General features: G+C 22.9%; 4 protein-coding genes across 4 annotated transcripts; 2 read left to right on the top strand and 2 right to left on the bottom strand.

Moving 5' to 3' along the window:
* Window positions 1-408: 408 nt before the first annotated feature.
* PVVCY_1101730 (conserved Plasmodium protein, unknown function) lies at window positions 409-4,110 on the bottom strand (the record flags this gene model as incomplete). The annotated part of the gene is made up of 1 exon (XM_008626201.2): window positions 409-4,110. One exon carries the CDS (start codon window positions 4,108-4,110, stop codon window positions 409-411), a length of 3,702 nt encoding a protein of 1,233 aa, XP_008624423.2.
* Window positions 4,111-5,312: 1,202 nt separating this feature from the next.
* Window positions 5,313-6,875, bottom strand: PVVCY_1101720 (malate:quinone oxidoreductase, putative; the record flags this gene model as incomplete). Its single annotated transcript, XM_008626202.1, has 1 exon — window positions 5,313-6,875. One exon carries the CDS (start codon window positions 6,873-6,875, stop codon window positions 5,313-5,315), a length of 1,563 nt encoding a protein of 520 aa, XP_008624424.1.
* Window positions 6,876-8,430: 1,555 nt separating this feature from the next.
* Window positions 8,431-9,759, top strand: PVVCY_1101710 (ras GTPAse, putative; the record flags this gene model as incomplete). Its single annotated transcript, XM_008626203.1, has 1 exon — window positions 8,431-9,759. The coding sequence occupies one exon, from the start codon at window positions 8,431-8,433 to the stop codon at window positions 9,757-9,759; it is 1,329 nt and encodes a 442-aa protein (XP_008624425.1).
* Window positions 9,760-10,376: 617 nt separating this feature from the next.
* On the top strand, window positions 10,377-12,098 carry PVVCY_1101700 (conserved protein, unknown function; the record flags this gene model as incomplete). The annotated part of the gene is made up of 1 exon (XM_008626204.1): window positions 10,377-12,098. The coding sequence occupies one exon, from the start codon at window positions 10,377-10,379 to the stop codon at window positions 12,096-12,098; it is 1,722 nt and encodes a 573-aa protein (XP_008624426.1).
* Window positions 12,099-12,425: the final 327 nt, after the last annotated feature.

Here is a 12,425-nt window from a genome sequence, read left to right as displayed (position 1 = left end):
ATTTCTTTAAATTTTTATTTAATCAATGGATGGTTTGATAAGAAAGTTTATGGCATGATAATATACGAATAAAAATAGTAATAAAATAAAAAAATAGGAAACTATTTTGCACCTTAAAAAGTGCACACACATATATGAGGGGTCTCCTCTTTCAAAATAAAACAATGCATTAAAATGTTTTAAAAAAAACTATATGGTAATATTGGTTCCCCATAAAGTATGTGGGCTTGTTTGTCTACTCAAAAAAAGTGGTGAATTTTTTTTACATGACAACTTATCGTTCTCATCATGTGCAGAAAATGAGATGTACACATGATGAGCTACATAAAAAAATTAATTCAAACAATAAATGGGATATATATGTAATGGTTTTACTGTTTATTAGTATAGTTTGTCTCATCTACATTTTCAATGATCAATATGAAGTGTCGTGAAGCAAGTGCCATCTGACTCCAAATTTGAGATGACCTTATTCATTATTTCTGACACATCACTATCAAAGTTATTATTATATAATATATTTACAGATTGAATAATCGGAATTAAAGATGCTAAAATAAGGTTATGATATTTGTTCGAATAATCACAGTTAGCTAAAACTATATCATAGAAAACTTTCTGAACAATTTGATATAGTTCTATATCGTGGGATATAGTAAGTATATTTTTTATGCATTTAAAAAGTTTTAAACATCTGATTAGGAAAATATTTCTTTTTTTTTGATTCATTATATTTTTACGTGTCTCTAAATATGTGTTTATATATATACAAACCCTTTCTCTAATTTTTAAAAATAATAAATCATGTTCTTCATTATATGTTATGTAATCTTTTATTATGGCAACTAAGTTTATACTTTGATTTAATGAAAATGGATTCCATACATTATCTATAATTTCATATATTTTATTGTTAAATATATTTCTATATAAATTTGTTAATATTTCTTTTTCACTTGGTGCATCATATATAAGTATTAGTTCATCCATGAATTTGTACCATTCAAATGATTTTATAAATGGACTAGTATTAAAACATTTTTTATTAAGTTTGTATTTTTTTTTTTCAAAATTTGTATTTTTTCGAAACTTTTTAAAAGTGGGATGTATTTTATTTATGTTTTCAAAGTTGATGTTGTTTTCTTCGTTACTATTTTCACTTTCCCTTTTTGTCATATTATTATTATTTACAATTTCTTCATCTGTAGAACTTGAACTACTTACAGAAATTTCACTTTCAGAGTCATCTGATGAATCTAGTAATTGGCTATCATCATCATTGTCACTATTTATGAATAGGTTGTTATGATTAAAATGGGGGAATATATTCTCGTTACTACCATTTGTAATGTTTTCTATTTCTTCAGGTGTATTTTGATCTATCATTAATGTATCACTTTTTAATTGCTTGTCATAAATATCAAGTTTATTATTTTTTTTTTTTTTTTTTAATGAGAATTGTAAAATTGGATCCCAATAAAGTAGCTCTAATTTTACAAAAAAAAAAAATATATCTTCAAAACATTTCAAGCAATTATTATTTTTATAAAAATCATTATTATAATATTTAAATAAATAAAAATATTTTATTACACTTTTAAAATTTAAAAAATATAAATTTACATTTTCAAATATGTTTTCAATAAGAGAAAGGAACTTATTTTTTATGTCTTTCATTTTTATAGTCTGAAAATATTTTGTTTTTTCACTTTTATTTTTGTCTTTAAAATTGGGTTGGCTACCGTCCAATTCTTCAATCACTTCACCATCACCCTCACTAACATTCGATGAGTCAGTAGAATAATTACTTGAAAAGCCATCAAGCATATAATGGTAAGATGTTTTGTCAAAATAATTGTAATTATAAATATTTTTAACAAAATTATTGTAAAATGAGATAAGGGTATGTATGTCGTTTTGGTTTTGAATAAAATAGTCTTCTTTTATGAGATAATTTAAATGAATCGATTTATATTTATTTTTATTTATTTTATAAAATTTTGAATTAAATATATAATCATCAATAAATTTAAGTTTATGATATTCATAATATTCTTTATAAATATACAACTTCATATTAAAATAAATTGTTGTAAAACTACTTTCCATTTTGTATAATAATTTTAATGCATTATCAATACATTTGGATTTTTCTAAAATAAGATTCTTTAAAATTGCTATAAATTTATTAATATATATACATGTAATAAGTTGGTCTTTTTTTTCTTTACACATTTTTTTTAATTTTTTATATTCTATATTATTATGTTGTTCTAAACGTTTTTTATTTTCATAATTTTTAATTCGATTTTTATAATTTTCATATTCCTTTTTTATATCATTATTCATTTTGACAATTTCTAAATTACACACACCATATTCTTCAAAGTTTTTTTTAATATTTTCAAAAATATTTTCATTTTCATAATTATAAAAAGTAATATCTTCAATGTCTTCTTTATTTTTTAAACTTTTTTCATTAATATTGTTTACTGTTTGTCCCTTTTCTATAATAATTGTTTTTCCTTCTTTGTCATTTTCATCAACTTTTACATTATTTAAATCATTTGTTTTTTCTTTTTTTATTGGAATATTTCCAGTTGATTTATCACTCATATATATATCTTCATTTAAATTATTATCATAATTTGAGCTAGCTAAAAATTCCATTTTTTTTTTTTCATTAGTTAGCTCATTAAAAATATTCCTGTTAATAATTTTTTTTATTTTATGATTTTCATTTTCATCATTTTCATCATTTATATTATCATAGTTTACATACGATTTGTATAATTTGGAAGTGTCATATTTTCCTTTGCTTTCTAATTCATCACTTGAAGAGTCTTTTTTTATTTCTGGCTCTTGATCAGGCTTACTTTTTTCATATAAATTTCCTATTCCTTCATTTTTATTTTTTTTTATTAATAGTTTGTATTTAAGCTCTTTTAAAGTTTCGTAGTTATATGTGTCATCAACTTCAAAATCGTCTTCATTTTCAAAATTATTTATTTCATTTGAAAAAATATTTTTTTTTGAAATATGATCACCTGTGTAAGAATAATCATAAGGGTATAATTTTTCACAATCATCATTTGAATTTTCTTCATATTCAAATAAATATTTTTCTGATATTTCTTTTTTCTTTCGAATAATATTTTTTTTTAATTTTATTTCTTTAATTAATTTATTTTCTTCATCATTTTCATCATCGATTTCGTCTTCAAAATTAATTATGACTTGGTCATCAAATAGTTGCTCATTTTCCTGTACAAGCAAGCTATTATCAGTTGCTATCTTATTTTTGTAATTATTATTCATTTGTGATATTTTTTGAAAATTTTCATCACCTTTTACACCGTTATAACTATATGGACTAGTCCCATCCATTTCATTAATTTCATCTTCTGTTTCTCTCATTGTAAATGGGTCATTTTGATGTCCTTCATTTCCATCGCTCTCGCCCTCTTTGGTGTGCATATAATACTTATTTATAATGTATTTTCGATGATATTGTTCATTATTTTGTGTACTGTCTTTCATGCTACTAATTTTTTCGATGCTTTCTTTTTGTTTATATATATCATTACTATTGATACCAGCAAATTTTTTTTTCATATTTTTTTTTTTTTTTTTTATCATTATATAATTTTCACTATCACTACCACTATCATTATCACTGTATATATTAAAGCTTGTATTTAGTTTATTTACTCTATCCATTTCTTCTTTTTTTTTCCTTTCTATAAAACTCAATTTTTTTTTTGTTTTTTCATTTTTTTCTATTTTTAAATCAGTTTGTTGATTATGTTGATGATTCCCCATAGTATCTTCAGCATTACATACATCGTCAATGTTTCGATTTTCAGGTATAAATGATGATGCTACATTTTTTTTTATTTCACTTAAATCGGTTTCATCTTGTGATATTATACCTTCTTCACGTCCGGATACATTATTATTGATTTTATTTCCTTTTTCATTTTGTCCTACTGCTTTATTTTTTTCATTCAAGGATCCTTTAAATAGATTACCTTCTTCATCACCATTTCCTGAATCATCAACCAAACTCTTCTTTATATTTTTTTTAACAGCCGTCCTTTTTGAAAACATATTAAGACTTGTTTATTATTATATTTTCCCCTTCAAACACAAACATATACCCACAATCAATGATGTATATATTTATACTTCATGTATTAATATTTGACAATATTTTCTTAGGAAAATATATTACTCATAAGTAAAACTTTATGCATTCTTCTTTTATTATATATATATTTTTTCATTTTCAATATTCTTCCTGAAAATTATCAAAAATAACTTATCTTCCCTTTCTTTGCAAAATATGAAAATCCCTATTTCAGCATGGCGCTTTTAAGAAATTTAATGTGGTGATATAAATAGGTAGAGCCAAATATATGTAATGATATGAAAAAAGAATTTATAAACTGGTCATTCAATTTTTGTAAAATACCTTATTACATATCATTGTTATTTGGTACCACTTTGGATTAAGCAACTATAGCTCCTTTACTATGACATAAAATTTTCCATTTATGTGTTTGTGAAAACAAGCCAAACTATTATAAATTATTGCTCATTTCACATCACCTTACTTTACATAATTTAGGAATTAAAAAAAAAAAAATGTATTTCCACAACTAGCTAAAAATATATATTGCCATATAATTTAATAGGAAAAAAAAAATTATTTTAAAATATTATATGAACGTTCAGAAAATTTTCGTTTTTTTCCTTTTTTGTGCATATATAATTATTACAATTTTCTCATTTCATTTTGATATGTTTTTTTATGTATAATTATTTATTTGAAAATATATATAATGGGATTTATAAAAATATAATTTTCGCCAATTTGGCAGGATAATAACATAATTTATAAAGAGCATACACGCTTAGCATTTTCATGTTATTTCAAAGTAGCATGTATTTGAAAGTCTTTTCTTTTTTGTGTATTATGCAAAATGATGTGTTTAAAAAAGTTCGCTAGCTAATGAATATTCTACATATTACATGCATAGTACATAAAACAGGAGTATGAAAAAATGGATAAATATATATGAGTGTGGAAAAAGTTTATATTTCTTTTTTGATTTTAATAATATGTTAATTTATATTCTAATGAATGGGTTTCCCTTCAAATAGCTAAAAAAACGTAAAAAACAATGAAATAATAATATAATGACAAATAGGGTAGCAATCAATAGATTTCTCCTTATATCTTTGTTTACTATAAAAAATTGATAAAACAACTTTTATTTTCTGCAAATTTTTGAAATATCACAGTTTGTTTACAAATAATTGACTGGATAATCTCCTTGATAGAGATATTTGTTGACATCCTTTTTGCTAACTGTTTCATTGAGTCTTTCACAAATAGTATTCATGTCAAACTCTCCATTTCCCAAACATGTAGTAGCACCAGGAGATGGAGTAACATTAAACAGGATGTTTTTACCAGAGTCTATTTTTCCTTCTCCCAAAATAAGTTTTTTTGATTTTTTGTTTATAAGTTGTGGTCTAACCCCTCCAAACCCAACACAATAAGATAACTGATTTACAGTGAGAGATGGAATAATTTTTTGAACATCCTTTAAAAATAGATATTTATTTAAAATAGGTATTTCAAATAAGAAATTCCTCGAAACATATTTTAACATTGTTATATCTTTAAATAAATTAAAGTAGACATGAAATAGATTCATATCTGGGTTCCATACTTTTAAAAAATCAAATAAAGTTTTCATATTATCTCTTTCAAGTAAAGGTAAAGGTAGAGCGGTTGGGCCAAAACGGGTTTTATCTTTTGCGATAATATCTGGATCACCATGTACAGCTGCAAATGGTAATGCTGGATTTTGTATAGTATAAACTTTACCATTTAACATTTTATTAGTAAAATAAAAGCTACCTGCTACAGGTAAACAACTATATTCCAATCCATAATTCATTTTTTGAGCTATTAACAATGAATGACCACATGCAGATACGACTACAAACCTTGATTTTAAAATACCTTTATTTGTATGTATTTTAAATAAGGAATCATTTACTTCTTCTATATTTATAACTTCAGTAGAAACATTGATAGAAATTTTTTTATTTTTATTATTTAAATTTTGTGAAGATTCAATAAAACTTTGTGATAATTTTTGATAATCACATGTAGTTAATTCAGGTGGCATATATAAAGATGATATCATTTCGTCTCTTAATTTATTTTCACTTTTTAATGCTACATTTGGTTCTACTTTATATATATCATTTTTATTATATAATTTCATAGTTTTAAATAATTGTTTAAATGTTGGATATCTTTCTTCTAAAAATTGACATTCTTTTTCCCCAACACCTAAAACCATTTTTTGTGTTACACATGATATATCTTCTCTTTTTTCTTTTGGTAAATGTGATAAATAATTTCTTAACATATCAGCATATCTTTTTATAAATTTGGCTTTTTCAAAACTATAATTTGTTTCTATATCTCCACAATGGATAGTTTGACTATTATTTTTTCCATGTGAAGCTACTTGAGCAAATCCATCTCGTCTTTCTATAATTGCTAATTTTTTTAAACTTGAAAATTTTGATAATAAAAATAGTAAAGCGGTACCTGTAACACCACCACCAATAATTACTGTATCATATACATCATTCCCTAATTCATTTTGTTTATTTACATTTATAGATACTTTTTCACTATTGTTTGATTTTGTACTAAAGTTTCTGTTTTCCCTTAATGAATTTATATTATACGTACCATTAGTAGAACAACTATACAACTTACACGATATATCATTCACATTGTTTATACTATTTATCCTTCGAGCTATATTCTTAATATTCAGCATTTTTTAATAAGCTGATATATTCATATATCTTTTTTGAAATATAAAATTTTCACTATAAAAAAATAGTACTTATGTGATAATACCATGCAATATTCTATATACTCACAATTTTGTTTATTTAGGGAAAATTGAAATAGCTAACTGTACTATCACATATTATGGACATATTATATATGCATGCCTATATCAAACTTATTCAAAAAAAGAAAGAGTTTATTTGCTTGGTTTTGTTTTACTATATTTTACAATTTGTGTACATTCTTTTTCCTTCATATAAAAGAATTAAAAAGTGAAGAAAAAAAAACAATATACTAATAATATCAATTTTTAATAACCCAAATTTAAAAAAAAACGAACTTATAAATATATATAAACATATTATTCAAATAAAAATATTTCCTTATTGTTGATGTACTTTTTATTTTATATATATCTCATTGAGTATAGCTTAAAACCAACTATAAGGAAACTATTTTTTTTTCTTATAAATTTTGTATAAAAAAAAATAAAATAATTCCTTTATATTGAAAAAAAAAAGTGACATGAAATATATATATAATAATATGAACTTGCAAATTGCTATATTTTTTAACATATATATGTGATAATTTATATGTAGAGGTATATATATTTTCCGAATGTTTTTTTTAATATTAAACCTTTACACTTTTTAATATAGCATAGAACAATTTGACAAATTGCTAAAACTAGTGAGAAGAAATATTTTCCCTTGTATAATTTTTTAATTTTTTTCCTTTCATTTTTTGTACTTCATCCATTTATTTTTCATTTAATTTTTTAACCTTATTGATTTCTACATGGAAAAACAGAACTATTTTAGAGGAAATTCGAATTATATTTTTAATAATTTGCTTAAACATTAGCATATTTTATATATTAACAGTTTTGGTGAAGCATAACTATAAGACATTTTTCCTTTTATACACCTTCATTTTTGCTTTTCCCTCTTTATAACCTTGCCAATTGCATAAAAAATTTTCAATTATTTTGACATAAAAATATATATGCATATTTATTGTTATTATTATATATTTCTCCAATATTTTTGTGCAAATCAGAAATGCGAATATAGTAAAATATAAATTTTAAGCATTACATTTTTATAGATTAGCAAAATAAAAACAAAATGATTGATATATAATAAAAGGGGGGGAGAGCTAGCTGTTCTTCATACGATAATAAATTATGTACATACAATTTTGAATGGAAATAAAAACTTTTATTAAGTTTGGTAATGTAAATATATGCATTTCATAATTTAATAAAATGGATCAAGAAATATTTATTGAATAAAAGACAAGCACGAAAATAACACTGACAAGGCGCGAAAGAATATACATGTGTAGTACTATATATATGCACACACATTATGAATAAACGTAAAAAAAAATTATTAACAAGTCAGGTTGATATAGCTTGAATGTATGACCATTCATATAAAATCGGTGTAATTTGAATTTGGGTTTTTATTATATGTACTTATAATGTGTGTGTAGAGAAAATATCAGTGAGTATTTATATAAAATAGTTTTAAATGAAGAACTTAAAAATTTTGGTTTTAGGCGATCTTGGGGTTGGGAAAAGTTCATTTCTTAGATTAATTAGTGAAAGGTTTGATGAAATATACCCGATTAATTATTTTGATTATTTTATGCATTTAGACGAAGAAGAAAAAAAAGAACAATTTGTATCCTCTAGAGATTTAGCACAAAATAATTCAACAAAACAAAATGTAGAAACAATTGTTGAGTCTATGTTTTTTCAAGCTAAAAAAAACTTTTTAGAATTTATTGAAAATAAAATGAATGCAAAACAATTTTTTGTTGAAAAAAGACATAAATATACATATGGATTTGAAATATATCCATTTTTATGGAATAAAGATAATTCTTATAATAATAATATATTTGAAAAAAATATACCCTTAAATATAATTAAAAACAAAAGAGAGAATTACCATGATGTATATTTAAATAGTATCACAGAAGATAATAAATATATTAGCAGTATGAGTGAAAATAATTATTATACTGATTGTAACTCTGGTATGACAATTGATAATGGTATGAAAAAACAAAATGATAATTTTTTATATGTTGAATTTTTTGAAATTGGAGGAGTTCAAACATATTCATATATTAGAAATATTTTTTATGAAAAATATGATGGTATTTTATTATTTTATGATTCATCAAATAATAAATCTTATCATAATCTTGCCATGTGGTTATATGAATTATATGTGAATACTAAACCTCCTTCTCAAATATTCTGTACTGTTAATAAAAAAGAATATAAATTTTGGAACATTTTTCAAAAAGATAAAATGAATACAAAGATATCTACATCGGGGTATCCAAATGCATTACCCCGAAAAAATATAAAACATAAATATAGTGACTCTGATTTTTATTATGGAGATCAACCTTTTAATTATTATAATAAAGAAGGGGAATATGATAGTAAATTTGATATATCCGATGAACATATTGATATTGAAAAAGGAACTGAACAAAATAATGAAGATATTTTAAATGGTGAAATTCCTTTAGCTTGTGTAGCTACCAAGATTGATAAAAAAAATTCTAAGCAAAAACCTTCTTGTGTAAAAACTCCTAAAACTTCATATCTATATAGTATCCTTTTCCCAGATGAATTATCAGATAATTCAGGTTATGAAAATAGAACTGATTTAAAAATAAAAAAAGATATTTTAAAAAAGCTAGAACAGAATATTAGTCAAGCATTAGAAATTAAGGCAAGTTCAATTGACTGTATCATTGATATCAAAAATTTTTTAACATTTTTAAAACGGGTTTACGCCAAAAAATATGGGATAACAAACTCCCAATTTAATTCATAAAAATTTACTTTCTACACATATGTGTGCGTATTTTACTATTCATTCTATATATACCTTTTTATTATCCATTTTAATTATTTTTATTTTATAAAAGTGAATTATTTTATTTTTTATTTTTTTGTTTTAGTGTCAATTTTATTATTATTAATGTGGCACTTTATGTGAAAGTGAATATCGATATGCTCTGGCATTTATTATATATATATATATTATGCAACACACAATGGGCTTTTTTTATAAGCCGTGTGTATATACATAAAAAAAGGGGGACACCCAATGAATCATGTGCCATTTTTTTTGTTAATTTCTTATTATATTTTCTTTTTTTTTGTATCATTTTATTGGTTCGATTTTTTCTTTTTTGAAATATAACTTACCAATTCAAAAATGTATTACTATTATTACCACTAAATTGGTTAGCATAATTGTAATTATTATGCATAAATAATATTAACAGCAATAATTAATTTAAAAAAATGGGCTAGCCATTTATTCTATTTTATGCATATTTTCATATTTTTACCTGACTGTTCATACATTTTAAAGGTATTTCTAGCGATTTCTATATCACGCATTTTTATTGTTTTGAAATTTTTAATGGGATTTATGCAAAAAGTATGTTAGATGAAAACTTGTCATGCCTATTGGATGAAAGTGATGATGATTGTATTAAGAAAAAAAAAAAAAAAAATGAATTGAAAAATAAGCCAATATTCCATTCTACTAAGGGAAGTATACAAAAAAGTAATAGGCAAAACCCAGCAAGCTCTATACTTAATTTCAATATTCGCAATATTGGAAATTTAGATAGTTTTTTTAAAAATAATAATGACGAAAATAGAAATGTAAGTAACAACAGTAGTAGTATTAATGCTACTGATCATTTTAATTATCAAAATTTCCCTCCAAATAATTCACTAGTTTATAGTAATATAAATGGTGAGGATGATAGTAATATAAGTACGTTAGGAAAAGGGGAAGCAAATAAAACAAAAAATTATGAACAAGTCAGCAAAAAATGGTATAAAGATAATAATTTATATGAACAAAAAAATGCCCAATTAAAAAATAATAACAATAATAACAGTAATAAAAATGTGTTGAACTCTGAAATGCACGAAAGTGTAAATAATACAAATGACACAAATAAAAAAGAGACTGTTCACGAAATTGGAAACCATTGCAAATTAAGCAAAAATAAAAATGATGATAATAATAATAGTATATATAATAAAGAAGAGGACAAATTATATATGAACACGACAAGGAATATATCGAGAAATATATCTAGACATGAAACAAATTTGTATAAAGAACAATTTTTAACAAAACAAGTAAATAATGATGAAATATTTCAAAGACAAGAAGTTTATAAAACTGATGATGGCACAATAGAAACTGATATATGTAATTGGCTCGATGAAAATAATAAATCAAATAATGATATTATGAAAGTAAATAGTAATAAAGAAAGTGACGAAATAGTTTTACGTAATAGTGAAATTGTAAAAAATGGATTTTCTAATTCTTCCTATATAAGTGAAAAAAATAATGGCAACAATCAGAATATTGATAGCTTGTTAAGTTTTGAAACTAATAAAAAGAGTAATTCAGGATCCATATTAAATAGCATCGATTCTGTTGATATGGTACATTTAAAAAAAGCGGGTCTACAAAATAGTAAAAATAATATGAATGAATTGACAAATAATATCCCAAGCTATATCAGTAAAGAAGTTCCAATTATGGTTGAAAATAATTTAACTGATAATGATAATGATATATTATCATCAAATAAATATAATAAGGATTATGATCGAAACAGAAAATTAATATATTGTTATTCATTTATAAAATATAATTCATGGCTAAAAGCTTTAAAAATTTTAAACCTTCCAATAGACCCATTTCATTTAAGTATTAATGCACATAAATATATTCGAAGAAATAGTAACTCAAATAATAATGATTCATTTCTTTATACATATAATATACATAATATTTTAAAAAATAAACATTTTTCTAATTATAAAGTTAGTAAAATGATTGTTCTTATAAAAAATATAAAATGTCATAGTCATGGATATTTTGTTATTTGTATGGATCCATCGGGTCAAATGCCTGCATCTTTACATCAAGAAATTGAAAAGGAATATAAAAAATATATAGATGTAGGTTCAACACTAATACTTAAAGATGTAACTGTTTTTGAAACTATAGATAATTTGCCATATTTAATTATAACGTTAAGAAGTCTTGTTCGAGTTATAAAAGCAGAAGATACACATTACTCAGTTAAGGACGAAATATATGATAAAATATGTTCATTAATAAAATAATATTTTTTTATAAATCATAAAAAAAAAAATGATACCCACTTAAAGAGGGTATACCAATCTTATGGTCAATCATAATATTTTTTGTTTTTTGTTTTTTTTTTCGTGTTTATATGCTATGCATATTTGTATTGTTTTTTCATTTTTAAAAATTGTGAAAATAAAAAATTCATTCATAACTTTTATTTCGGCTTTCAACATAATACAATATTAAATAGAGACAGATCTTTAGATCGAAAAACAAAAGAGTAAAAAAAAGTAAAAAAAAGTACAAAAAATTTAGAATGAATTTGTTTAAAAAATCTGGAGGGTATTTGTTCATTGGCAATT

The sequence above is a fragment of the Plasmodium vinckei genome, assembly GCF_900681995.1.
Source record: "Plasmodium vinckei vinckei genome assembly, chromosome: PVVCY_11".
Taxonomy (NCBI): Eukaryota; Apicomplexa; class Aconoidasida; order Haemosporida; family Plasmodiidae; genus Plasmodium; species Plasmodium vinckei.
The sequence above is the reverse complement of the archived record's forward strand: the minus strand, read 5'-3'. Positions and strand labels throughout refer to the sequence as shown.